General features: G+C 35.1%; 1 protein-coding gene across 2 annotated transcripts; it reads left to right on the plus strand.

Annotated features, from left to right (window-relative positions):
* The first annotated feature begins 3304 nt into the window (after positions 1–3304).
* stx17 (syntaxin 17) lies at positions 3305–26526 on the plus strand. 2 transcript variants are annotated; one of them, XM_005158053.5, is made up of 8 exons: positions 3305–3420; positions 4506–4690; positions 4958–5023; positions 12069–12270; positions 12346–12455; positions 12721–12771; positions 19958–20044; positions 24316–26526. In XM_005158053.5, exons 2-8 carry the CDS (start codon positions 4565–4567, stop codon positions 24550–24552), a joined length of 879 nt encoding a protein of 292 aa, XP_005158110.1. In that variant the 5' UTR covers positions 3305–3420; positions 4506–4564; the 3' UTR covers positions 24553–26526. The 2 variants fall into 2 exon arrangements, with proteins under 2 accessions (XP_005158110.1, NP_001007450.2); NM_001007449.2 differs by having other exon boundaries at positions 4479–4690; positions 24316–25043.
* The last annotated feature ends 1144 nt before the right edge of the window (positions 26527–27670 follow it).

A 27670-nucleotide genomic window follows, 5' to 3' on the forward strand; every position in this document is an offset into this window, starting at 1 on the left:
CCCTCATTTACCATTCACCACAGAATTTTTAGATAAATTTGGTTTTCTAGTTACTCCAAAGGAGTATGCTATTGCATTTGATACCATATTTTAACAGCTTTTATAAGACTGTATGGGAATAAACCTTTAGAAGGAAAATATGTTAAAGAAATCCTTTTTTAGGAGAAATTGATATTATAAAGGAGTGAAACAAATCGAGTGCTTAAAATCGAGCGCTCAGTGCGCCAGAAGTGATGCCGTTTTGTGCTTTGATTGTGGTTAAATGCGATCAGACGGATTACATTAACCATTTTTTGGTCAGGCCTCGTGACTTAGCACGAGCTGTCTAGTAATTAAACAATGTATGTTGATTTCTGTCATAAATTCAAAAGTTGCTTTAAATAATATCTTCTTAAATATCTTCTGATTGTGAGATTGAGTGCTCTTCAGAATATCCATTTGGTTTCAGACACCATTACAAATATGCATCATCATTAATTAATACAGCCTAAGCCTTTTCTAGGTGGTTTACTGAGTGTTGCTATGCAGTTGATGGGGAATTGTGTTTGCTTGTTTCTAAGGTGTTTCTAATGGTCTCTAGGTTGTCACTATCATTCATTCATTCATTTTCTTGTCGGCTTAGTCCCTTTATTAATCTGGGGTCGCCACAGCGGAATGAACCGCCAACTTATCCGCAGCGGATGCCCTTCAAGCCGCAACCTGCAAACATACACACACTCATACACTACGGACAATTTAGCCTACCCAATTCACCTGAACATGCAAACTCCACACAGAAACGCCAACTGAGCCGAGGATCGAACCAGCGACCTTCTTGCTGTGAGGCGAACGTGCTACCCACTGCGCCATTGCATCGCCTGTCACTATTATGTATCTATATTAATATGTTCAATGTATGTACATTAGCCTATAAAATATATTTTCTGTAAATTGACGCAGGCACATATATAAGTATAGAAATTATTATTAAAATTATTACAAGGACACAGCAAGTTACATTAAAATATTATTAAAATAAGCTAAAATTGATAATTGTCTTGTGTATTTTTTGTTTCGCAGTCTATAATTATACGTATAAATATTAATGTTATAATACAATATATTGTTTGTGTTACACATATGTACATATAATGCATAAATAAATAAGCTTCTACACATACATACACACAAAAACTTTATAATATGCAAACCTTTTCTTTCTTTGAGTTCTTTATATTTATTATTATTATGATAGTAATCAGTCATTTGGAGAGCAGAGGAGTGATTATCAGTCATGTAGATGTGGTGGTTTATACTGTTAAAGAAGCTTATGAAACTAGTCTGCACTGTGGCTTTTCAAGCTGTGTGGGTGATTTCTTTGTTGTTTCCTTATGAACTGAAATCTCTTTCTGTTTGTGTACTTATGTGTGTGCATGGAAAATAAACCCGTAGACCCAGAGCTTTTCATAAAGCCTTTGGGAGACACGGAAATAAAGATATACCCAGAGAGGGAGAAAAGGAGGGAGGGAGGGAAGAGGCACACAGTGGGCTTTGGTTGGATCTCAGTGCTCACATGTGGCTAATCCGCTGGTGTTCACTAAAGCCGGAAACACTGATCATTGAGGCACTGAGGGAAGAGCAGGTGTGCAGAGTGTCTCAACCTTAATTATCTCAAACAAATCTCCTAATTTATTTACATACACAGTGAATTATGTAACTCATATTGCACATTTAAAGGGTTAGCTCAAACACATCCATTACCCATAATACAAAAAAGGTAAATCTAACACAAAGTAAACTAATTCAGAATGTAAAGAGTGGTATTTGTGAAGTACCCTGACTCTATGATGTAATTCTGTTGTTATCTAATAACTTTCTGGTATCCCTTTCTGTTTAAATTGTTTTAAGACTTTCTTAGCATGTGGAAGCAGTGATGTACTGTGCCTTTTAACTTAACTCAGTGACCATATGACTTCACTGTAAAACCCAGCAGTCAACTTTATCAAATGAAATGAGTGTAGTTAACTTAAAATTTACTGAAAGTTAATTCTACTCATTTGAAAGGAGTTTTGAACTCAGTGTTAAAAGAAATTAGTTTATTAAATACCTCATTACTTCAACTTAAATGAAGTAAGTTCACAGAACTCATATAGATTAGTTTAAATCAAGTGGTTTGTAGCAATCGGTTTCCTCAAATGGTTTGAGTTGCCTTAACTTATTGGGTTTTGCAATACTCAGTTGGTTTGGGTTTTCTTCATTTATTGGGTTTTACTGTGCTCAAATTGCTTAGTTTACTTAAATAGTTCACAGTACTCATTAGGATTAGTTTGTGAACTTAAATGGTTTGTTGCAATCGGTTTCCTCAAATGTTTTGAGTTATCTTAACTTTTTGGGTTTTACAGTGTATGAATCCTGACTGCTCATGAGAAAGATACTAAATTCCTCTGAAATCTGTAATGTTTCACTATACAAAAATTGTTTTTAAAGTTGAAAAAAGACTAATTCCTTTTTTTCCTTTGAATAATTTTATGCACTGATAAAAAAAGTGTTATTTTGAAAATATTCACATGTTGTATATAGGCTACACTCCTGTTTAAATGTTTTGAGAGTTGTTCTTTAAATGTTTAAGTCTCTTCTGCTCACCAGGAATGTATTTATTACATCCGAAATGCTGTAAAATGAGTAATATTGTGAGGTATTGTATCAATTTAAATGTATTGCTTTTGATTTGAATCCGTTTAAAATGTTATTAATTCCTGTGATTCAAAGCTGCATTTTCTGCCTCATCACTCAAGCCTTATTATTCATACAGCCTGTTTTATGGGAAACATATACTATTCCATTTTTTCCTCTGTAATATACCGTTTTTCATAACATATTAAAAGTAACATAAACTGCATTAATTCTGTTGCTAAATACTTTAATTAAATGCTTTTACGTTGTTACTTTATCTTCATCAAAGAAACATGAAAAGTCAAACACACACACACACACACACACACACACACACACACACACACAAACACACACAAAACGTTTCAACATTGATGATAATAATAAAAATAACAAATAATAGCAGTCTGTATACAAATAATTTACAATAAACCATAATTTTATGATCAGAATTATTTCTGAAGACTGGTGTGTAAAGATGCTATACACATAATACAGTCTCATAGAAAACAATTAATTGAATTTAGAATGATATTTCACAACATTATTATTGTTACAATATTTTGTTCTAATAATCACAAGCTTTGGTTGATAATCATCTACAGCACGTTCACTTCGTTAAAATAATGGTTCCGCTTAGTCGGACAGATTTAGGCGTTGCACACTGCACAAAGCGAAACCACTGTTTACAAATACACAAAGTTCTTGACAGGGACTAAAATCACCGACAGCAGGATATCGCAGTTTAGCAGTTGTTTACTTCGACAGGTAAGGAAAGAGTTGTGTGAAACTACAGACGAAAGTATCAGCATATGTGGCACAATAAGCTGAAAGTCTCTGTTAAGTGAGGCAAGCTAGCTGAACTTGTACACAGCTGTTTACCCGAGGGATTTTGTTTCTTTGTAGTATATGGCATAAGATAATGTGACCACGCAATTCTATTTTGTCATGTAACGTTAGTTTAACATCCTCGTATCGTTAAACGTGTTGTTTTTAACATTTGACATGATAGCCTATTGACTTGTTGTAGTTTAGTAACAGTTTAGTAGCTTAATTGTAACATGATTTCTACACATGTGACGTCAACATAATAAAATTGTGAAGTATATGGAATCACCTCAGAGTACAATGCCATGGTAAAGCTTATATAAAAATTCCATGAAATGACCATTAAACTATTCTAGATAAAGACTCAATATGTTATTTTGCTACTTTTAGCTCACCCAAAAGGCTCACCTAACGTGGTTTCAAACATTTATGAGTTTTTTTTTCTGTTGAACACAAAACATATCTTGAAGAAAATAGGTTGAAAAATAGCAGCCTTTGACATCCATTGAAATTGACAAAAATACAATGGAAGCCATAAAGTTGGTTTCATGTTCGCACATTTAGACTTTTCCCATTATAAAATAATTTCATAAAAGTATTATCTAAATACTGAAATAATATCAGCAGTCAATGGCTATCAAAGCACGTCATTGTTCACAGTCAAATAAACAGTGTTAATGTTGTTTTCAAGTCACACTTGCAGGTTATTTCAGACCGAATATTCTAAGTGCTGTGGTAAACTATATAGGGATTGTGTCACAAGTTGTCACTGAACGAATGTGCGAATATAAAACCAACTTTACCTCTGTGGAAGCCAAGGGCTACTGGACTCTAACATTCTTCAAAACCTCCCTTTTGTGTTTAACAGAATAACCAAACTCACGTTTGGAACAAGTGGAGTGTGGGTACATGACAGAATTATAATTTTTGTGTGATCAATCCCCATAATCATTTGTTTATTTTTAAAGAAATAATAATATTTATATTTTCACTTGCAGTTTATGAGAGTTAATATCATCTTTCAGAGCAAGGCTGGGTATAGATGGATGGATGCATTAATCTTGTGACCTTATAAGAGAGGCTGATGATGGCGGACGAGGCTGGTAAACTTCCACTCCGGCGTCTCGAACCCCCCATTCAGAAATTTATTAAAGTGGCCATCCCTACTGACCTGGAGAGACTGCACCAGCACCAGCACAACATAGAAAAGGTACAAACACATGCACAGCGACAGCAAATCTCAGCAAATCACACCCAAAACTCGGCATATGGAGAACAGAGAGAGCCATGTGTGTGGTCACCATAGGGAATCTCTCTCCTCTGTCTGCCTGTTTGAGGAACTTATAATAGGATAATAGAATATTGGGGGGTTGTATAACCATGGCAACCTAGATGTTCTTTGAATTATTTTTCGAGAATATAAAACATTTGTATAAATGGTTTAAGATGTGATATTAACAGAGCTTTCTTGTTGCAGTTTCAGAGAAACAGACAGTGGGACAAACTTCATCATGAGCACATCAACTCCAGCCGCACGGTCCAGGTATATTAAAACTGCAACAGAATGATAACAGCTATTGTTTTCATTCAGAAAACTGCATTTAAAGTTGTAAAACAATAACATTCATAGAAATGATTTGTTATTTTGTTGCTGCATATAACAAAGCTAAGAAGGCTTGAACATATCAGAGAATTTCCAAAAATCTTAACAATTTATACAATTTTAAACAGTTATGGGATATATTAGGTTATGTCTGTAGTATAGTTATAAACTATTTGTTTGTTAAAGTATACTTTTTCAAAGGTTTGGGGTCAGTGAGAAAAAAATAGCATAGATGCATAAAAATGATAAAAACAAACAGTTTTTGGTGCTAATAGCCATGTAGGCAGTGCACAGACATGTTGTGTTATTGCACTTCGAGCTTCACAAGTTTGATTCCTGGCTCATGGAACTTTTTCAGTTCTTCCTTCCAACTTTTTCCAACATTTTTTTTTGTCATTGTACTGTCCAATCACAATAAAGGCAAAATAAAAAAAAACTGACTTTAAATGAAAAAAAAAAACATGCCTTTATGCATATGGATTTTTAGTCTTCTGTATATTCCTTCTTTTAATAGTTCTGCTGTAAATAACAATAAATAATATGCAATAAAGAAAAAGATGCAGTTTAAGGAATGTTAAACTAAAAGGGATAGTTCAGCCAAAAATTCAAATTACTTCATCATTCATGCTCCCCATGTGGTTTTAAGCCTAACAAAGAAGATATTTTAAAGGACCCTGGTTGCTGGGACCCATTGATTTTAATAGTAGGAAAAAAACACAATACTATAGAAGTCATTAAGTCTCCAGTTACCAGCAAGTTTGAACAAGTGAAGGGAGAGTAAATGATGACAGAATTTTTTATTATTTGGTGAATTATTCATTTAAATTAAACAAAACTATTAAAAAAAAAAAAAGGCACATTTAGGGCTACATTTTAACGATCTAGGAAAGTCAGCTGAAAACATCCATTAGCCTACATATTTATTTTAGTTTGTTAAGCGCAAAGATGTGCTTTAAAACTATTTCTAAATTCAGTTCTAATTTCCAGCAAACAAACAAATTAACAATATTTGTTTATAATGGTTCATAAAGTGTGGTCAAATAAGTTATGCCCAAACACATGTCCTATTCTGATGCCCCTTATGGTGATACAGACATCTCCAAAACCCGACAGGTGGACAAATCTCAACTTTTTCTTTATTAAAACAACTATAAATATGCAGATAATAAATAATACTGCTGATAATAATAACATTATACAATTGCAAATTGTCATGCATGAACTGAAAGCCCCCCCGACATGGAATGGAGGCAGTGGTTTTTGTATTTATGTAGAAAATAATAATTATTTTAACTTTTTAATCCTTTATTTTGTTCATTTGTAAAGATGTTCGTGTATTGCTGTACATCTTGTGTGTAATAAGCAATGTGTAAGCATTTTGGACACGCATAGGTGCATAACTAATGCACTCTGCGCTGGACTTTAGACCAGGTTTTAGTTGGTCAATGGTGCAGTCAATTTCAGTTCTTCAAAATAGCAACCTGCCAACAGTGTGTCTTAACCAACACACGGCAATTCGTAACTTTTTTATTTAGTGGCTAATTTGTATGAATTCATACAATTTAGTACGATTTGCTTATCCTCCAATGACGGTTGGGTTTAGGGGTGGGGTTAGGTGCCACGCCTCCATTTTAAATTCGTACAATTTTGTACGACTGAATTAGCCACTAAACTGACAAAATGTAAAATGCTTACGTTTTCTCGTGAGATCAGGCTAGTCCTAACACACCTCCTTTATAGACCGGCACACCAGTGAGTCCACAAAGTAGCGCAAATAGATTTGTAATATAAAGAACGTGGCGCAAAACGTGAAAATTACTGTTGTGCTGGTCTGAAATTAGCAAATCGGGCCAAACACATTTTGCGCCATATTGTGCTGGATGTATAGTAGGGCGGTCCCTTAAATTGAGAACAATCACCATAAAGGGATCAATTTATAGAGATAAGATATAGTTTATAAAAACATTCTAACTGTAAAAAAACAAAACAAAACACTTTACACACTGTTTTCAAATCCAATCTTTCCAGCCAGTGAACGATATAAACATTACCAATCACCACAATTGCAGTGCACACAAAAATAAACTGAATGATATCATCCACTTGTATGGATGCTAATATAGTTATTATAGTCATCATTCTCGACGTGACCACCCCTTTTAATCTGTGCTTTCACAAATTTCCCATACCTTTATCCTGTTGTGATTGAGCTGTAGGATGTGTCTATATATATTAAGTAATGTTTGACTCAGGCCTCTGGTGTACTGCATGGTGTACGTGTGATGTCTTTTCTCTACCTAATGGCCAGACAAGCGTGTAACCTGTGTGTTAATGTCTCTGAGAGTGTGTCCGGGGCTCTCGCGGGACAGTCCTGGGAGTGTGTTATGTACTGTGAGTGTGTGTGTGTGACCTCAGCACCCAGGTCTCGTTCCTCCAGAGACGCCAGAGAGCTTTCCTGTGTCCGGCACTGCAGAGAGTGAACGAAAGCCTGCAAGTGTTTCTGTGTCAGCGAGATGTGGGCGACTGACAATAGATGGAAACAAGACAGACATTGTTAAAGTAGCTCCCCGGGGAGGGAAAGAAGGAGAGCAAGAGATCAAAAACCCTTAAGACTGCTCTCATAACACACCTATAGAAGAGATTGAGAGGGGGAGAGTAGTGTGTATTGACTAGGGCTGGGCAAAAAAAGATGATTTAAACTGTTGAATGCTTGATTCTGATTAGATTCATGTAGATTCTAATGTCTAAGGTGTGCTAATATTTTCAGGGAACCAAACTGATCAAGTAGCTCCAGGCAGGTCTTGACCGCATGTCAGTTCCATATCACTATGCTGAATTATTTAAGTTATGTTACAGCGTACAACAGTCAAAAATGTAATTAAAACTAAACAATATGCTTTGGATGAGTTGTGAAAAGACTAGTTTTACACGCGATTCCCTTCATTTTCATTACAGGTGCCGTCGCCGCTTCATATGCAATCCTCAAAACAGTCTGCATGACTCTCAGCTGACGCACTCCATAGTGATAAATAGACGCTGTTTCTTAAACGGATTCTGTATACTTGATTTGAAGCAGAGCAAAAGTCTGGGTTTTGGGTGCGTGTGTAAATAGATATACATATAACTAATAATTATATCTAAAGATGTCGATCTTGGTAGGGTTTTTTATTTTTAAACACAAGTAATTTTGTCCTAAAGGAGCATAAACAGTTAGGAAAGCAGTCAGCTGCTTTCCTTATAACCTTAGATGTGTGCATTTTTAAAGTTACACCTCTTATTTAATTTAATCAAACCAAAAAAATATAAATAAATCATTCATTCGTTGCTCTTTATTGAGAATGTGTAAGTTATACAGTGAAGAAACGGCTAATGGAATTTGTTAGCTTGATTCTGTTTCTTTATATTAGCTATTCATTTTAATAAGCTGAACTGTTTGCTTAAGTATTTGCTGCTAATGTATATATTTATTTTTTATTTTGTAAATAATAATAAAACATATTACTGACCATTTAACTGTTTATTTTACAACGAAACCGCTCCAAAAGAACATGTTTAGTAATTTGGGGAATTTTTTAGGGGGGGGGGGGGGGGGGGGGGGGTCAGGGGAATCCCTTATTATGGTAAGCATATTCGTTATTTTCACATCCCAATGTTGACAGGTATGGTTTTCAGTCTGGCCCACAGGATCAATGCAGAGACTTGTCTGCCACTCCTCCATGACCACCACAGCATCTGCTCAGGATACGACCTGTTCCAGGATTATGGAGAGCTTGCAATAAAGAAAAGCAGACTAGCATAAGCATAGATGCCGTTGAAATTATAATGTCTTTTGGGAAGTGTTCCTGCCTCTGGTAGCCCTAATTATTGCAGCCTAACAATCCTTTAGAGGATTTGGATTTCAAAAGCATTTGTGTTTTATGTGTATGCTAATGCAAAGAGATGTGTCTTTAAAGTCCCCAAGAAATCAAAACTAACCATATGATTTTGTTAGCTTGCATTGCTAATTTTGTGATGAACAATTCATCTGTGCATGTCATTAAGAAAGGAAAAAAATATTTGCCCTTCTAATATGTAACCTAAATCTGAAATGCACTTCCTGTTTGTTTTCAGTTAAATTAGCAGATTTCGTGATTTTAAGTTAATGGGCGTGGCTAATGCTGCTCCAACTGTCAGTTTTGACAACAAACAGAAATGATGAGCAGGAGGAGTCTGTTAAGTTATAATAACTCTCCCCAAACCCTTTTCCTGATCTTTCCGAATGAAATGCCTACTTTACTAAGTCCATTCAGCCCGCGGTAGAAAAAACAAGTCACGCCTATTTAAAATTTAGTTTCTCTAGGAACTGCGTCACAGTAAGAAAAGAATAATAATCGAAGCTTTCGGTTCACGGGCACTTTCATCTAACTTTAGACTGCCAGAGTTTGTCTGCCTCTCGAACTGTGCTAGGAAGGCTGTTCCAGAGTTTAGGTAGGTATAAGAAAGATCTACCGCTTACAGTTGATTTTGATATTCTGATAATATTCATTCATTCATTCATTTTCTGTCGGATTAGTCCCTTTATCATCAAATATCTCTTTTATACTACAAATGTGTTTGATAATTGTTTAATATACTGTTTATGTTTAAAGCAGAAATGGACACAGCTGATTGTCCACAAAGACTGGTTAGTCCTTTGTGCAAATTTAGGTTTGATTACATTTGAACTGACATGTACATTTAAAAAAAAAAAAAAACACACAACTCAGTTTTTATTCATTTATTTATTTTCTTTTCGGCTTAGTCCTTTTATTAATCTGGGGGTCACCACAGCAAAATGAACTGCCAACTTATCCAGCATATGTTATACGCAGCGGATGCCCTTTCAGATGCAACACATCACTGGGAAACATCTATACACACACTCATTCACACACATACCTTTATATTTAACAATTCGGTGATTGGTTTCTACTACTTACACTCGGGATTAAAAATCTCTTTTTAAACTTAAAACATAAGTAATGAATCCTCAATTAATGATATCTTCTGATATGAAAAAAAAGTCAAATAATTTTTTAGATATCCACTCCATCCCTACTGTTGTTGACCAAGATTTATATTAATTATATTTGCCTCTGAGATCCTTAGTGCCTTCATTCTCATTGAAAAGCTAACTTCTAATGTCTTGTGTGATTTAGTTATGAAGAATGATTTTATGAGTCTGATTATTCTAAGTGTGAAATGAGTGCAGTCATGTGGAACAGTTTGATTGGCTGCCTGTTAACTTTGACCTCTTTGTTCAATATGTATGAATTGATCTGTAATGACTTATAGATGTTTGCTTCTGGACATGAGTCAACAGGACCTGACAAAGCACCTGTTTTTTAATCTATAACTTCTGGTTCTCGTCAAGGTCTGGTTTGTAATTAATGAGAAAATAAATCATTATAGGGCTCTGTTGTGCATATACAACCTAGATATAACAGGCAATTTTAAAATGATGATATCCAGGACTATTAAATTTATGAAATTCTAAAAAGTTCAGTAAATAATCCAGTTCAGTGAAGTGTGTTATATTTAACCTCTTTATCTTTAAAAATAATAGAGACAATTTTTTTTAGGGCTACGCGATACTGGGAAAGCATGCAATATGCAATATTGTTGTTGCATCTTGCTAAAACAGTATTTCTTACCATATTACTAACTTTAAGTTATGGGAATATAGATAGCAAGGTCCCATCAGATTTGATGGTCAGATTTGGATAAACAACCTATGCATGCAGCACACAAATGTTTGGCACATCAAATTAATTAAATTTATTGAACATCCCTGAGATATGGATATCCCATATACTATTTTCTTGATAACGATAATTTTCAATATATTGTGCTACCCTAGTTTCCATTATTAAATATCCTATAAACAATCTGACAAATTTAATGACAAATTAAAAAAAAAATTTATGTTTAGGAAATCATTTAACTTTAGAAATTTGTATTTAAAAATGTAAAAAAGGCGGCAACAGCAAAGCTCCAAAAATATGAAATTATTAACTTTAAAGACTCTCACATTTAAATTTGTAATTTTTGTGTAAATGAGTAAATTCATTATTTTTGGAGCTTTGATGTTGCCTCCTTTTTGTATATTTTTGTACTTTTTGTTTTTAGACTGAGCCCCCTTTTAGATTGATGTGCAAGCTTTTTTATTTTTATTTATTTTTTTGCCATTCAAATATTTTTTTTAAACAATCTCTTTATTAATTTTTTTTACATCAGTACGAATTATAACTTTTCAACATGTATATGTTTTTTTTCTTTCTTTTAAACAAGAAGTTGTAACATAAAAAGAGTACAAAAAAGTGGGGGGAAGACAAAAAAAGTATGAGGGGGAATTTGAGGTTTATCTACTAGGGTTCTATCACTGCTCTCTTGTACAAATACTCAATAAATGGATTCCATATTACATAGAAATTCTTAGTTTTAATTTTGAATGAAAGTCTGAGCTTCTCAAGTTGTAGGCAGACATAACATTTTTTTATCAATGTGGAGCAACTGGGAGGATCTTTTTGTTTCCAATTCAGTAAAATCAAATTGTGTGCCAAAAGGGTTATAACTCTGATCACGCTACTTTGATTGATAGTTCTGCATCATCACTAACACCAAATATAGCTAAAATAGGCCTGGGGTATATTTGTGATGTGCAAGCTTTTGTGCATATTTGTTTTGTTTAAAAATGTAGGCATTTTTTTAGAAATTTGTAAATGTGACAATATAAAGTTTATTTTTACTGAAACTAAAATAAAATAAAAATATTTACATTAAGACTGCAGGTGCAAATTGAAATATTTGGCAGTTCTAGGCGAGAATTTTTGGGTCTTTAAGAGTTATGACAAAATAATTCACAATATTCAGTCCAGTTTGTATAGAAAAAAAAATACTATATAGAGATTTTGAATATAACCATAAATCCAGTTATAAAGAAGATGTTTAATGTTTGCCCCTGCAGCAGCTGCGATCTAACCTGCGAGAGATGGAGAAGTTGTGTGGACGAGTTCGTAGTGTTGATGCTGAAGCTCTGGAGAAACTCGTTCAGCCAATCAGAGATCGAGCCTCTGCTGCCATTCAAGAGTTTCTCCAGATTCACTCGGATGCTGTCAACAGGCAAAACTTCAACGAAGCTATTGCCACTGTTGCAGAAACATCACACAGTATGTGTCTCTGCTTTATGAGGTCAATCAGTCTGTGCTTATTTTTACTTTTTTGACTTTGATGTAATTGTTCAGGTGAGGATGACACAGGTGTCTCTGGTTCCCCTGTCACTCAAACACAGCTGCTCCTGCCTGAAATCCCTTCAGAACAGAACGCCGCAGAGTCCTGGGACTCTTTAGCTGAGGTAACGCATGCAAACAGATATTTGGGTACTTTTTCATTCACCTGTTCATTTTGAAAGCTTGGTCTTTATTTTATTTTTCATTTAAATGTTAAGACTTAGGGAAATGAGATTATGGTCAATAACAGAATATACATTTTTGGGTGAATAACCCTTTAATGTGATCAATCATTCATAGAAGTATGGTGGTAACTATTATTACTACATTTACTACTTACATTACCCTACCTGCAGTGTTTTGCATGATTGTTGTGGTTTGTTTGTTTAGGACCTGCTGCAACTGAATGGTTTAGTGAACGAGTTCTCCACTATTGTTCATGTAAGTATCGCACATCTATGAAAACAATTCATTCTTTGTTTTTTTAAAAGAAAGACACAGCAAGAAAGTATTTATGGTGTACATGTGTTTTATAAAGGGTGCTGACCAAAGCCCTTAGGTTTGGCAGAGCTGTCAGACAAATGGCTTTGTCTCTTGAAAGCCAACAAGGTGGTATTGATCTCATCAGTGTGTGTGTGTGTGTGTGTGTGCGTGTGATTGAGAAGACATACAGAGATTGGTGACAGTCTGTCAGCCATGTACTAACCAGCAAGGATTAATGAGAATCTATGCCTTATAACAGCCATTATTAGTACAGCATGCAGTTGGATGCCAGGTAGAAAAGAGGAGATCAAGCCTGTCTTCAGATTTATTTTGAAATGTTTTTTTAGACATATACACTACCGGTCAAGAGTTTGCAGTTAGTAGGATGTTTAAATGTTTTAAAATAAGCGTTTCCTGCTCACCAAAGCTGCAATTTTTTCATCAAAAATACAGTACAAATAATACATTTGTGAAATGTTATTGCACTATAACATAACTGTTCAAAAGTAGTTTATATTTAATTTATGAATTTATTCCAGTGTTTTTTTTCAGCTTCACTACTCCAGTCTTTAGAGTCACATGATCTTTCAGAAGTCACTTTAATATAAATTATTTTATTAATAAGCAATAATGAACAGCAACAAAAAATGACCCCAAACTTTTGACCAGTAGCGTATTTATTTAGAAATTAATTTTAATTTTCATTGCTAAATAACAAACTAGCTAATAATAATAATAATAATAATAATAATAATATGTAGAAGAAGAATTGGACATTAAGTACAGATACAGTTTTAAACTCCTAAAATGTGTTTCTAAATTATATTACATTCTTTAGATTCAAATGTGTCTATCTAGGAGAGTTTGTGAAAAATCTTATTCCTTTTTGGGTCTTTCTGTGCTAAAAAAATAAAATAATTGGTGTCACAGGCATCATGGTGGCGCAGTGGGTAGCACGATCGCCTCACAGCTAGAAGCTCGCTGGTTCGAGCCTCGGCTGGGTCAGTTGTCATTTCTGTGTGGAGTTTGCATGTTCTCCCCGTGTTGGCGTGGGTTTCCTCCGGGTGCTCCAGTTTGATATGACAGTCCAAAGACATGTGGTACAGGTGAATTGGTAAAGCTAAATTGTCCATCATGTGTGTGTGTGTATGGGTGTTTCCTAGTGATGAGTTGTGGCTGGAAAGGCATCCCCCGCAACAAACATGCTGGATAGGTTGGCGGTTCATTCCGCTGTGGCGACCCCAGATTAATAAAGGGACTAAGCCGAAAAGAAAATAAATGAATGATTGAATATTGGTATCATGCATCTAAATTTCCCTGTAGGAAATCTGTGTGAAAAATAATGCAGTAATTGCAAATGTGAGCCTCGGTTTTCTCATTTAGATTTTCTTTTTTTAATTCAAACATTTATTTATTTATAGAAATGTATACACATTTTGAATGACTGGAAATTATAAATATAAACTAAACTTATTTTATTTTAGTAAGTAAACATTTTCCATTTTCATTTAGTTTGACTTCAAATTAAAATAATTTAAAATAATTTCATTACCACTACATTTATTTGATCCAAAGTACAGCGAAAAGTTTAGGAATATTTTCACTATATTAAATAACTATTTTCTTTTTTCATTTATTTTCAAATTAAATTAATTTCTGAGATTTCAAAGTTAAATTTTAGCATCATTACTGCAATCACATGGACCTTTCAGAAATTATTTTAATAGGCAGATAACAATTATTTTAGAATTTGTTTTTAAACAGTTATTTTATGTCACTATTTATTTTACATTTTTAATCTATTTTATTTCTATATTTTTTCAAGAAAATCTGATATTAAATAGAAAAACACTTTAAAATGTAATTGATTTTGATAACACTTTAAAATAATGATCCATCAGTTAATGTCACTGTAGTTAATGTATTTACCAACATGAACAAACTATTAGTAAAACATTTATTATGGTATGTGTGTATATCTTTGTTAGTGTTAGTTAATGTTATTTAAGTTAAATAACGTTAGTTATGTTGCATTAACTAACAAGCACAACTTTGGATTTTAATAATCCTTTATTTAATGTTGAACTATGATTAATTAATGCTTTACAAGAATATTGATACTTAGTTAATGTTAGTAAATAAATTAACTAATGGTCCATTATTCTAAAGTGTTACTATTGCTTTTGCTGTACTTTGGAACAAATAAATGCAGGCTTGAAAAGCAGAAGATTTTACCCGGTAGTAAAAAGCTACAACAAAAACAAACATTACTATATAAATATAAACAAAAGTCTATTCATCTGTTTATCTCCATCTATTCAGCTCATTCAGGCCCACAAATACAAAAGCTTAATATCAGTAACGATTGATCTTGTCTGTCTCTATTCACTTGACACCCTGTTGTGTAGCGATGATGGGATGTGGATGATGGTAAGTATAATATGATGACAGCCAGCCTTATTAGCGCTCTCCTCTCAGTAGAGGACACCCACGGTATAGTTTATTCGGTTAACACTGAGCCTCAGATGAGCCCAGGAGGTCTGCTTGTGTGACTGTGTGCTCTCAAGGGTCTCCATGCAGCTTGTGAGCAGACGGTGCTGATTACTGTCTACTCCTGAGGGAAGGAGACAGAGAAAAGAAAGCCATCAATAGCTTTCGTAGCCAGTCATTAGTGAGCGGCTTAAAATAGCCTGTTTACAGGGTGTTTGTGGAGGACTAATGCATAAATGCTTATAGGATTCTGATTAGTTATGAGTGTTTTGGCTCGTGTTTTTTTCTGACTGAAGATTATTTCACCAACAGAAACAGCAGCTTAATTGGACTTGACATAATAATAGTAATATTATGACACAAAAACAACTTTCTGTCTATCCGTCTGTTTGTCCACCTTTCTGTTCTGTCTAGCTATCGTTCCAGCCATCCATCCATAATGTATTAGTCTATCTGTTGTAATATCTTTCTGTCGTTCTGTCCAGTTAGCTTTTGATCCATTCATGTATCTATCTGTCTTTCTGTCTAGCTATCAAGTTATCCATTCATCATTGTAAAGCTCTTTCTAGCTATCTATTTTTCCATCCTTCCATAAATCGGTCCATTCATTGTTCTATCTTTTATTCTGTTCATTTAACCTTTGATCAATTAATTAATCAATAAATCTATTATTCCATCTGTCTATCCATCTATCCATCCATCCATTCATACATCCATACATACATCCATGTATAGGTCTAACTTTCATTCAATTTCTATCTATCTATCCAACTATTTATTTATCATTCTGTGGTTACACTTTGGTAGTCATTTATCCTTGAGAAGTTTAACTAAACTGATTGGATATATACATTCCATCTTAACTGATGCTTTCACGTTTATTGTTCACTTTAGGTCAATCTGTCAATCCTTCTGTCTCTCTTTCTAGCTATTATGCTGTCTGTTCGTCCTTCCATCCATCCATCCATCCATCCATCCATATATTGTTCTGTCTGTTGTTCTATTTTTCATTCTATCCATTTAACCATTGGTCAGTTCATCAATCGATCAATCTGTCGGTCTTACAGTCTGGCTGTTATTCCTTCTTTCCATCCATCCATCCATCCATCCATCCATCCATCCATCCATCCATCCATCCATCCATCCATCCATCCATCCATCCATCCATCCATACATACATACATACATACATACATCCATTCATACATACATATATACATCCGTGTATAGGCCTATCTGTTGCTATCTTTCATTCTATTCAGTTTGCTTTTAGTCAATCTATCCATCCATCTGTGTTTCTGCCTAGCATTTATTCTGTCCATCCATTCATCCATCCATCCATCCATCCATCCAACTATTGTTCTATCTTTCATTTTGTCAGTCAGTTCATCAGTCGATCAATCTGTCTGTCTTTCTGTCTAGCTATTATTCCAACCATCTATCCATCTATACATGCATACATACATCTATATATAGGTCTATCTGTTGTTTTATCTTTCATTCTATCCAGTTCTCTTTTGGTCAATCCATCCATCCAGTCATTCTGCCTAGCAATTATTCTCTCCATCCATCCATGCATCCATCCGTCCATCCATCCATCCATCCATCCATCAATATATTAACCTTTGGTCAGTTCATTAATCGATCAGTCTGTCTGTCTTTCTGTCTAGCTATTATTCCAACCATCTATCCATCTATACATGCATACATACATCCATATATAGGTCTATCTGTTGTTTTATCTTTCATTCTATCCAGTTCTCTTTTGGTCAATCCATCCATCCAGTCATTCTGCCTAGCTATTATTCTCTCCATCCATCCATGCATCCATCCGTCCATCCATCCATCCATCCATCCATCCATCCATCCATCCATCCATCCATATATTAACCTTTGGTCAGTTCATTAATCGATCGGTCTGTCTGTCTTTCTGTCTAGCTAATATTCCATTCATTCATCCATTCATCCGTCGGTCTATCCATCCATCTATCCATCCATCCAGATGTCTATCCCCCCCATCTTTTCTGATGCGTTTACGATTATGACAAATCAGTCTCAAAATGTATTAACACCAACATTTGTCTACATAACATTTGGTGACATTTATATCTGCATAGTTCACATCAGCCATGTGCAATATATCTCCACAAAATCCACAAGACATAAGAACATGTACAGAAGATCAACACATGTAAGATTTATTGGCAGTGCAGCACTGGTCAGATAGAGACGGTTTATCAACTGACCTGAAACCCTCTCACATTGGCTCTGGGCCAGCAGGCCATCCTTATTGTTGAGTCCTGAGAAAGCACACTAAGGACACATGTACATACTCACAAATTATTTCAAAATGAACAGGAAGAGGAACTTCAACTTTACAGTCGCCATGAGCTGCAAAGAGCAATGCAAAAAACAGATTTCTTTTCACAATAACACATGCTATAGAGGAGCAGGTGCCAGGCTCATGTAACTCTTTGCTGGAGAGTTAAAGAAGATTTTTCCATCACTCTCTATTGTGTGTGTGTTTACGTGTGCATGTGTGTGTAGTGATTACTTTGAGCTCACACTGATTTAGACAGAGAGACAGCTGCCACTCTTTGAATATTTCATAAGCTTCCGACAGACCACCCTGTTACCCCCTGACATCCAGACCCCTCCCATCAACCCTTCTGCCCCAGCACTCAAACCCCCAGCTACCCACTACCAAGATTACTGAGCTCGTCTTTGTCCACTTTTTACCATTTATGAAGTGTTTGTGCATTCATTGGGATAGGAATTCGATTTGTTTTGGCATTAAATCATTGTAGATACATATTTGGACAATTGATAGAAGTTCTTTCATGCAGTTTGACATAAAAAGTGATTTTAAACAGCGTTTTCAAAAATTGTTGTATTTAATTGTATTTATCTAGAAGTTTCAATTGATAAACTACTTAGAGCATTTTCATCATCTAAATTTAAATGTGACCACCTTCAACTTATATTTTTTTTCCTCATATGCCTAAAATATGTCTAAATTGCAAAATATGTTTACATTTAACAAATTGACTAATGAAACCTTTGGTTTAATATTTTTTTTGTTCTGTTTTGTTTAACAGTATACACGTACCGGTCACTTTATTAGGTACATAAGGACAACTGCTTGTTTACACAATATTCTAATCAGTCAATCACATGGCAGCAACTCAGTGCATTTACCCATGTAGACATGGTCAAGTTGATCTGCTGTAGCTCAAACCGAGCATCCGAATGGGGAAGAAAGGTGATTTAAGTGACTTTGAACGTGGCATGGTTGTTGGTGTCAGATGAGCTCCTCTGAGTATTTCAGAAACTTGCTGATCTACTGGGATTTTCAGGGACAACCATCTCTAGGGTTTACAGAGAATGGTCCGAATAAGAGAAAATGTCCAGTAAGAGGCAGTTCTGTGGGCACAAATGCCTTGTTGATACCAGAGGTCAGAAGTTAAATGGCCAGACTGGTTTGGACTGCTAGAAAGGCAACAGTAACTCAAATAACCACTCGTTTACACCGAGGTATGCAGAAGAGCATCTCTGAATGCACAACACGTCCAACCTTGAGGTGGATGGGCTACAGCACCAGAAGACCAGGTGCCACTCCTGTCAGCTAAGAACAGGAAACTGAGGCTACAATTCACACAGGCTCACCAAAATTGGCAATAGAACGTTGCCTGGTCTGATGAGTCTTGATTTCTGCTGCAACATTTGGATGGTATTGAGTCCTGCTTCCTGCCTTGTATCAACGGTTCAGGCTGTTGGTGGTGGTGTAATGGACTGGGGGATATTTTCTTGGCACACTTTGGGCCCATTAGTACCAATTATGTCAACGCCACAGCCTACCTGAGTATTGTTGCTGACCATGTCCATTCCTTTATGACCACAGTGTGCCCATATTCTTATGGCTACTTCTAACAAGGTAACTTGCTATGTCATAAAGCGTGAATTATCTCAGTCTGGTTTCTTAAACATGACAATGAGTTCACTCTACTCAAATGGCCTACACAGTCACCAGAGCTCAATCCAATAGAGCACCTTTGGGATGAGGTGGAACAGGAGACTCGCATCATGGATGTGTAGCTGACAAATCTACAGCAATTGCATGATGCTATCATGTCAATATGGACCAAAATCTCTAAAGAATATTTCCAGTACCTTGTTGAATCTATGCCACGAAGGATTAAGACTGTTCTTTTGGCAAAATGGGTTCCAACCCAGTACTAGTAAGGTGTAACTAATAATGTGGCCAGTGAGTGTACAAACATATTGTTTACATGCTGTAAAAACGTATTGTAAATTATAATATAATATAATATAATATAATATAATATAATATAATATAATATAATATAGAAAAATTAACAGACCACCTAATAATTCTTAATTTCTTTCAATTTACCAGATCATTAATTTTCATTTTATGCTATCAAGGTCTGATAAAATAAAAAAAAACATGTCTGAAAACATGGCACTTTTTTCTAAATGAATAATTGTTAATAATAATTGTTGATGTTAATTCTCTTCATCCATTTGTCAGTTACCCAAACACATGTAAATACACATATCTGTCTGGAGTGCTATGGAGTTTAAATGTATATGTGTGTGTGAACGCTCTGTAACTGGTGTCTTTCCATCTTAGGCTCAGCAGGAGAAGATTGACAGCATCGAGGCAAACGTTAGCATAGCAGCCGCAAATGTGGAGGAGGGGACCCAGAGCCTGGGGAAGGTAAGGGGAGAGGGGACACTCCTGCTAGGGGATCGATTCCACTCTACCCCCCTGCTTCTCTCGGCCTACCCCACCATCAGCCCATTGATCCACCTCAGAGCGCAAGGAAACCACAATTAAGAGAGGGAAGAGAGAGGTGGCGATGGTGGCGGAAGGCATGGAGCGGAGAGGGATCGATGTGTGTTGGTTTGCCCCTTGCAGGGAGTCAATGTGTGTGTGAGTGCAGGGAAGTCTAAAGAGTGTAAAAGAGAGTCTATAAACAGCATTCGAGCTCCTGCTGCGGGTTCGATAGATATACACACACATACACACGCTGCAGAGCACCAACTTTTGACAGAAAAGCAAAGGCAAGGGGGCAACGTGGAGGCCGTGCGAGTGTGTGTTTGCGTGCGAACGAGGGGTTTGTATGTGTTTTATTGATCGAGGCTCAATTGAAATGTTTCTCTTTTTTGGAGTCGAGAGTTAATGCAGTTCTATTGAGCATTTTGTCTGATGCCCATGTAGAAAGTGGACCCACCTCTGAGACTGCTAAAAAGGACAGAGGGTGGTCAACACACACACACACACACACACATAGCTGAAGACTAATATATTCTGACACACACACATAGTGATGGACTGATCTTCAATTTAATGGCGAATTCCGATTGCCGATTCTTTTTTTTTTAAATTTATTTATTTATTTATTTTTACTAGCAAATTTTCCAGTTAAATTTTTGGCATAATTATTATTAATTGATTTTAAAAATTAAAATAGAAATGAATTAATATATAATTTTATATAAAAAAAATTTACCTTTCTCACTAATACCGGTAAATTGCTGTAAAATTACCATAATGGTGTTACCGTTAATTAAAAAGCAACTAACATCCAAAATATTGTTAAATTATTTAATCATGTGGCATCATCATACACTAATGACCTCTTAATGGCTGCACTTGTTTTTGTTATTATTTACAGTTGGACATTTAGGAACATTGTATTTACTTAATAATCTAATGGTTGGCACAAAAAAATATAATTTTGATCCATACATTGTATTTTGTGTTATAATGGATATTGTATCATTGTCGTCCTACACTACAGATGGGTTTTGTGATCCAGGATCACATATACACTCACTGGCCACTTTATTAGGTACACCTGTCTAACTGCTTATTAACACAAATTTCTAATCAGCCAATAACATGGCAGCAACTCAATGCGTTGAGGCATGTAGACATGGTCAAGACGATCAGCTGCAGTTCAAACCGAGCATCAGAATGGGAAGAAAGGTGATTTAAGTAACTTTGAACTGGGCATGGTTGTTGGTGCTAGACTGTTTGGTCAGAGTATTTCAGAAAAGGTTGATCTACTGGGATATCATGCATAACCATCTCTAGGGTTTACAGAGAATGGTCTGGAAAAATATGCAGTGAGCGGCAGTTCTTTGTGCACAAATGCCTTGTTGATGCCAGAGGAGAATGGCTAGACAGGTTTGAGCTGATTGAAAGGCAACAGTAACTCAATTAACCACTCGAGTATGCAACCGAGGTATGCAGGAGAGCATCTATGAATGCACAACATGTCGAACCTTCAGGCAGATGAGCAGCAGAAGACCACACTGGGTGCCACTCCCATCAGCTAAGAACAGGAAACTGAGGCTTAAATTCACACAGGCTCACCAAAATTGGACAAAAGAAGATTGGAAAAATGTTGCCTGGTCTGATAAGTCTCGATTTCTGCTGCAACATTCGGATGTTAAGGTCAGAATTTGGCATCAACAACATGAAAGCATGAATCTACCCTGCCTTGTATCAACGGTTTAGGCTGGTGGTGGTGGTGTAATGGTGTGGGGGATATTTTCTTGGCACACTTTGGGGCCAATAGTACCAATTATGCATCATGTCAACACCACAGCCTACCTAAGTATTGTTGATGGGTTGCGGCTGGAAGGGCATCCGCTGGGTAAAAACTTGCTGGATAAGTTGGCGGTTCATTCCACTGTGGTGACCCCGGATTAATAAAGGGACTAAGCCGACAGAAAATGAATGTTAAATCTATGCCACGAAGGATTAAGGCAGTTTTAAAGGCAAAAGGGGCTCCAAGTAAGGACCTAATAAAGTGGCTAGTGAGTGTATTCTGCTCAGTTTTTAGACATACAGACATACACACACACTTGTACTGCTATCTTTATGGGACTTTCCATTCACCTGATTTTTATGCTGATTTTATGTAGAACTGTATATTCTGTCTCCCAACCCTACCCCTAAATCCAACCCTCACAGGAAACAATCCTGCGTTTCTGGATGATTTATGAACCGTTTTTCCTCATAGGCATCAAAGTTCAAAATTTACTGGCATTTCTATACTTATGGGGACAATTAGTTCCCACAAGGCATAACAGGAGGAGATACTTCCTCAATCTCTCTCTCTCTCTCTCCAAGCATAATTAACTGTTCAGTTAACGGTTAACCCTGCCTTGTGAAGATGATTAGATGACAGAGAGGGAGAGCTTGAGAAGGGCTGAAGGAGAGATGAGAAGAGAGGAAAGGTGGCATTTGATGGACGACCCTGCCTTTAAAGTTTACATATCTTCAATGAAATTAAATCGTGTGCTAGGCATCGGGGGGCTTGTTACCTTGTGTTAATTAAAGAATAATCTGACTAAGGGAGTTTCTCTTTTTACCCGATATCAATTAATTTACCAGTTGTAGTTTGATCTGTGCGTTCAATTTCATCCTGTTTTTTTCACTCCAGATCTCTGATTATTTTGTTTATAAATGACTCTGGATATGTTTCTGTTTCTGCTGGAAACTGGACATGAAAGAGTTTATAATTGTTTGGTTATCAGGAAAACAGCACATGAAAAGTGTGTTAGTTCAAACGCTGTTTTGGGACATTGATGCTGCATAAATCATTCATTTCTCACCTGTCTGATGCTTTCATACACATACACATACACACACACACATACACACACACACTGCATGTGGGTCAGAGACACAAGGATTCTTTTTCTATACGATGTTTCAAATATATATGAGAAGAAACTACAAACATTGACTTGGATGCACTTTGATAATATGATAATCATGTTTTTTACTTTTTGGATTTTTATTTATTAATATTAAATTAGTTTTTATTTTTTTATTTTTTAAAGTGTGAAGTAAAAAATGTCAGTATTATAACTATACTGATAAAACAGAAAAAAACATGTACATCCTAACTTTAAATTTTTTTAGAGATTTTTTTAAATGTATCTTTTAAAATGCTGAATTAAAATTAATAGATATATTTTTATATTAAATAAAAAACATTTATTAAAAAATGTAAAGTATGACCATTCAAAAATCATTTGAATGATTTGAAATATATGTCATAGAAGATAATAATAATATTTACTATTATTATTATTATTATTATTACTATTATTATTATTATTATTATTATTATTATTATTACTATTATTATTATTATTATTATTATTATTAATAATAATACTAACAATATTATTATTATTATTATTATTATTATTATTATTATTATTATTATTATTATTATTATAAAACCACTGTAAATATTAAAAAATATTAATATAAATCTTAATTATAGCATAGGAAGATAATAATAACAACAATAATAATAATAGGCATTGTTTTTATAATAATCGTAAAGGGATTCAATATTATTTAATATACTATTGTCAAAATAACATTGTAGACAATTATCATTAATATTAATAATTTCCCCTGTACGGTGGATTTTTGTATATGCTAACATGTATAAATGATGTTTAATGATGTACAGGGCTCAGCATATATAAGTACATCCCTTACAAATCTATCTTTTAAATTCATATTTTTTATAGAAAGCTACAAAGAATATTATTTGTGCATATACATTACATTAGTCAGTACTGAAGCCAAATCTGGTGCTTATCTAACAAAATAACTTACGATAACGGTCTAAAAACTAGTACATCAAATTTATGTCACAAATACAAATTTCAAAAAGAGGAAAATATAAGAGTAGCAAAAAAATAGAAAAATGTATTTTTTTTTATTGTATTACCTTTCAATTTCTAAATATGTTTGGTGACTAAATATTATTTTAATAAATGTATCTGTTTGATAAATCAGTTTGTTTAACTGCACCAAAAAATCCATATCCTATCTTCTCTAAGAAATGGATAAAAATATTCATTTTCAAAATGGGGTGTACTCAATTATGCTGAGCCCTGTATATCATGATGTTTATCTATCTCTATATGTGCTCTATTTCTGTGCAGGCGGCCCGTGCGAAGCTGGCAGTGTTGCCGGTGGCAGGAGCGGTGGTCGGGGGAGTGTTAGGGGGGCCGCTGGGACTCTTAGCAGGGTTTAAAGTGGCGGGGGTCGCCGCTGCCTTTGGAGGTGGACTGCTTGGTTTTGCCGGCGGAAACTTGATCCAACGCAAAAGGAAAGAAAGAATCGACCTGCAGCTACAAGAGCTTCACAGCAACAACAACAGTAAGAACGACACTCAGTGACACGTTTGTTTTCGTGGAGGAATCCATGAGACGGCAGACTTAGACGACCCACGCGTGTTCTCAAATAAACAGCAGACGCTCGTGAACGTACATGCAGAAATCAACCACATCTGCACAGTAACTCCTACATGCAGTGCAAACATGCACATGCAAGTGGACCTGCTAATTTCCCTTTTGCCTTAATTCAACATTTTGTTCTATGCCAAAGCAAACAGGGCCATATGATCTGCTGCTAAACAGCTGATTGACCTTTGAAGCAGTAATAGAAGTGTTAGAAGTGGTTAGAGATTCTAGGTTATGGATGTACAAGGCGGGTACGACTGTGCTAGATTCTCTTATTTCAAACTATTGTACAGTATGATCTATTATACATGGTGAACATCTGTGGTAGGTGACATACTCCTGTTTACAACAATTATGTAGGTTTTTTTGTGCTAAAATTATATTATCACGTATAATTCCATTATAAAACGCATACAATTGGGATGAAAGGCTGAGATTGTCTTTTATTTTTGTCAATGGGTTATGAATAGATGATGATGGGTACTTTATAAGGTCTTGGCAATGCATAGTAGTGAGAATCACTTTAAGAATTAACATTATAAACTATAAACAATCATTAATAGAAATTATAAAATGAAAAATAACATTGTTTCCATAACTTGCTTATAACCTTTTACTTACTTTGCCATAATGATATTTTGATAGACATTTCAGATCATCTCAGGGTGCTTTCAATCAATACAATTTCAAAGTGACTTCAATGCCTTGTGATAACACTTAATATTCATAATGGATAACTATAGAGAAGTCAAATTATTTGTTTATATATTATTTTTGTTACATTTTTTGTGGCAAAATATTCAGTGTAAGGTTAGTTCAGTTATAACTGCACATTGAAGAAAACATTTTACTTTTTGGGTAATTATTTGCGATATTTTACTATAAGTGTGGAAATGAAATGTTATTTCTTATGGTCTTATTTTATTTTAAAGCAATTGATATGTAGGATCCAGATGTTTCAGCTCAACATCCTTCTACACTGAGTTTACGCGGGCTTTTTGTGTCTTTCTATGTTCTGCTGGGGGGGCTGATAGATTTAACTGAGGTTTCCCTTTAAGGCTTTGATAACACAAGCCTCTGAGAAGCAAATCTAATACTGAAATCAATGCACTGTGAGACCTCCTTCAGCACAAACAACATTTGAATGTTATTTGATTATGGTCCTGAAGAACAGACAGAAAAGAACAATAGCCTTTTATGGTTTATTGATCCTTATTTTAGTTTAGTCAAAACGAAAGGTGGAAAAAAAATATTGTCTGTTTCAAAGTTGTTCAGTTGTTTTGCACTTGATGTGTAGTCTTAACACATACATATACACTTAAATCAAGTATGCAACACTTCTTTTAACCGGTCTTTTTAGTTTACTAAGTAATACTGTACTTTACATGAATTAGCAGTCATTAGAGTATTTGCTTATTGTCATAAACTCTATTTTGATGGTGCACAAACAGATATTATGCTCACTGTAGTAGCTGTCATTAAATGTCAACTTGTTTTACTAGCCTTTATCCTAAACTTAACACTCTACTAGTACTCTAATAAGAGTTAGTTTAAATGTTATTGCAAAGTTACTTTCAGTAAACAGAATGTAGATTCATGTTCACATCGGGCACACAGATATTTCTTGGATGTATTGAGGCTCTTAATTTGGCTCTTTATTTGCGAATAATTGAAATTGATTTTCATGCGCATTTTGGCAGTAAAGTCGGTTCTAATATAACTCAAGCACACGCTTTTGGATTGAGCAGCATTTACACAACTGAGTTTTACACTGTCAAGCTACTGAAAATCATGTAAGATTGAAACACTTCATCAGACAATAAGGAAATCAGGATAATGTTTTTGTGATAACAATTGTTTGAATCGCTGCTCAGTGAAAGATGGCTGTTAAAATAAATCCTTCTGAGATGATTCTATAGTTGTGTGTTTATTAATCATGCTGAATCAATGAAAGTAGTTAAGTCGTCTGTTTATAATGCAACACTATTTCTTAGGTTCTTCATGTTTGGAGTTTCCAGCCTCAAGCCATCGGAAATTTACTAGCGAACCACAACCGTGAACCATACAAATATAGAGTTGGTAGCAAAGTATGAAGCGTAACATGAATTATCACGACACCGGCTCTGCTTAGCTTCCAAAATCAGACATGCTCAATGTGGTTGTAAGCATACTAAACTGTAGACAGGTTTGTTCACTCTAGCTACTTATCTTAAGCTGCATCCAAATTCTCCTACTACTTCAATTAGTTCTACATTTGTATTTATTTTATGATCATTAGAAAAGTATGTTTTATATGAATATGAATGGAATGGAACTAGATTTGTTAGGTTGTCATCATCACTTGACCTACCTGTGTCAGTTGCGTCATATCACTTTCGTTCATGAACTCTCTTGCGTGGCCACATGAGATAGTGTAAATAGTCAAAATCTCACTGGAAGTAATAGTTCATCCAGATACTTGTCGTCTACTTTTTTCAAATACTATGAATTTGGACAAACTACTTAGCTCACATCATGTTTTTCACACACTATGAAGGATGTGATTTCAGACTCACTATATGACTTTGGACATGCTGCTCAGCTTGCATACTGTTCACAAACTATAGAAGTATGTGATTTCTGACACACCGGTAGTCACTACTGTTCTAAATGGTGAGCATAGCTCATGGTTGCTTAGCAACGGCAGACACAACTTTGAAAAGCTAAAAGTAGTCATTCTACATGGGTTTTTTGATGTGATGTGAATGCATTACTACTGCAGTATTGCACTTCTGAATGACACAGAATAACGGGTGGGAAAAATGTCTATCAGTTTTACCCTTTGACCCAAGCAAGTAAACCTTTCAGCATACCTTTAATGTGGCCACCATTAGTGTCCTTCAGGGGTGAATTTATGCTAATTGGGAAAAAAGGTATAAACAGAGCTCCAAATTGGCTGGTCAGTAAGAAGAAGCAGGACTTTTGTGACAAAGCAGCTTCACATAGAAGATTGTAGTGAATTGAAACCGTGTCAGTTTAGTTTTCGGTGTTTAAGTTCCGTTTAGTTCGTTTCATT

Source organism: Danio rerio, chromosome 16, assembly GCF_049306965.1.
Source record: "Danio rerio strain Tuebingen ecotype United States chromosome 16, GRCz12tu, whole genome shotgun sequence".
Lineage (NCBI taxonomy): Eukaryota > Metazoa > Chordata > Actinopteri > Cypriniformes > Danionidae > Danio > Danio rerio.